This window comes from Aplysia californica, unplaced genomic scaffold (assembly GCF_000002075.1).
Source record: "Aplysia californica isolate F4 #8 unplaced genomic scaffold, AplCal3.0 scaffold00094, whole genome shotgun sequence".
Lineage (NCBI taxonomy): Eukaryota > Metazoa > Mollusca > Gastropoda > Aplysiida > Aplysiidae > Aplysia > Aplysia californica.
The window spans coordinates 711,623-713,105 of NW_004797364.1; the positions used below are offsets into that span (position 1 = coordinate 711,623).

General features: G+C 40.3%; 1 protein-coding gene across 1 annotated transcript in view; it reads left to right on the forward strand.

The window, feature by feature from the left end:
* LOC101847645 overlaps positions 1–1,483 on the forward strand; it is a gene marked incomplete in the record, with an annotated part of 16,002 nt that overhangs the window by 5,191 nt on the left and 9,328 nt on the right. Inside the window, 1 exon segment of the mRNA XM_013080652.1 lies at positions 141–310. Within this exon segment, the coding sequence (XP_012936106.1) occupies positions 141–310 (170 nt within the window).

Consider the following 1,483-nt stretch of genomic DNA (forward strand, 5'->3'; position numbering starts at 1 on the left):
CTTCTTCTTCTTCTTCTTCTTCTTCTTCTTCTTCTTCTTCTTCTTCTTCTTCTTCTTCTTCTTCTTCTTCTTCTTCTTCTTCTTCTTCTTCTTCTTTATTGACAACGTGTATCCACAAAAATTAACACTCCCCTTCACAGAGTCCAAAATCCGCGAGGATATCCCGGGCAAAGGGAACTTTGACATCAGTTTCTCGGATGAGGACGGTCGGCCGTACTACCCATGGGGTGGCCAGGGGGGCGGGGCACCTATACGAGATAGACAGGGCAATGTGGTCACTCAGATCTATGGCAAGCTGGAGGGACGAGACGTGAGTACTGCGAAAAACTAAGAAATTGTACGTGTGTGTCAACGACCCTTGCAACACGGTAAGGGAATTTTCTTGTTTGTTTGTTCTTTATAGAGCCAGGAATTCTGAATGTAACCTCCCTCTCCGATAGGACCGAGTCGAGTTAAACACTTTCCATCCTCACGCTACAAATTGACACCTCCCGTTTTCGACCTTAAAATCCACGCGTGAATGACGGCGTACAACGTCTAGAATTAGTATTTCTACCGTGCGGTCAAAAATTCGTGGCTCAACTTATTGCCAAATATCTCCTCAACTATTGAACACAGGTTCTGGAATTTTTGCACAATGACTTGTATCAATTTATATTAACAGATCAACATTTTTGTAAACATCTGCTAGCTGTATTCTAGAAAATTCCAAAATAAATACTAATTTAAAAATCAAAGTGTGTGGTTTCTACAGATTTTAAATGCATACAGCTGTGGCAATATTGCTTTTAATAGGAAGTGCGTCATGTTTTCCTTATCGGGACATTATGCTTATTGACCGCATGTTTTGAGAACCATTAGTTGCGAAAATATTGTGTTCATTATAAAAAGAAATTCTTGTAACAAGTTTTGCTGCTAAAAATTGTAATTGATGAGCTGTGACGTAGGCCATATTATGTGTAATCAAAATGTATGTGAGAAGCAGGAAATGCTGTGAACAATCCTATTTTGCGTGTGACAGAGATTTCAAGTATAATTTTATATAAATCTATAAAGAAAAGTTTTTGAATCTAGCCCCAAATGTTCTGGAAAAAATATGATTTAGTTAAGACAAATTGATACAAACTGCTGTGCAAAGTTGGGATGACATTGATTCACCCGGTAAAGAGGTATTTGAGGAGAAGTTGCGCCACGAATTTTTGACCACATTATAGAGAATCACAGACACTACAACAGTCAGTTAGTGCATAGCAAAGGGGAAACAGAAAATATAAGCTATTGCTGGCGCCCTCCCATCGCCTGTTAGTTCACCAGAGATTAATAAAGTGAACAAAGAGAAGCGCAACGACTCTGCGGAGGCCATTTTAGTGCTAGGAAATGCCAAGACAAACGGAGGGATAGAAACAACAAGGATAGCATGGCTGTGTGCCTGTGTTGGCATGTGTGGGTGTGTGTGTGTGAGAGAGAGAGAGAGAGAGAGGGG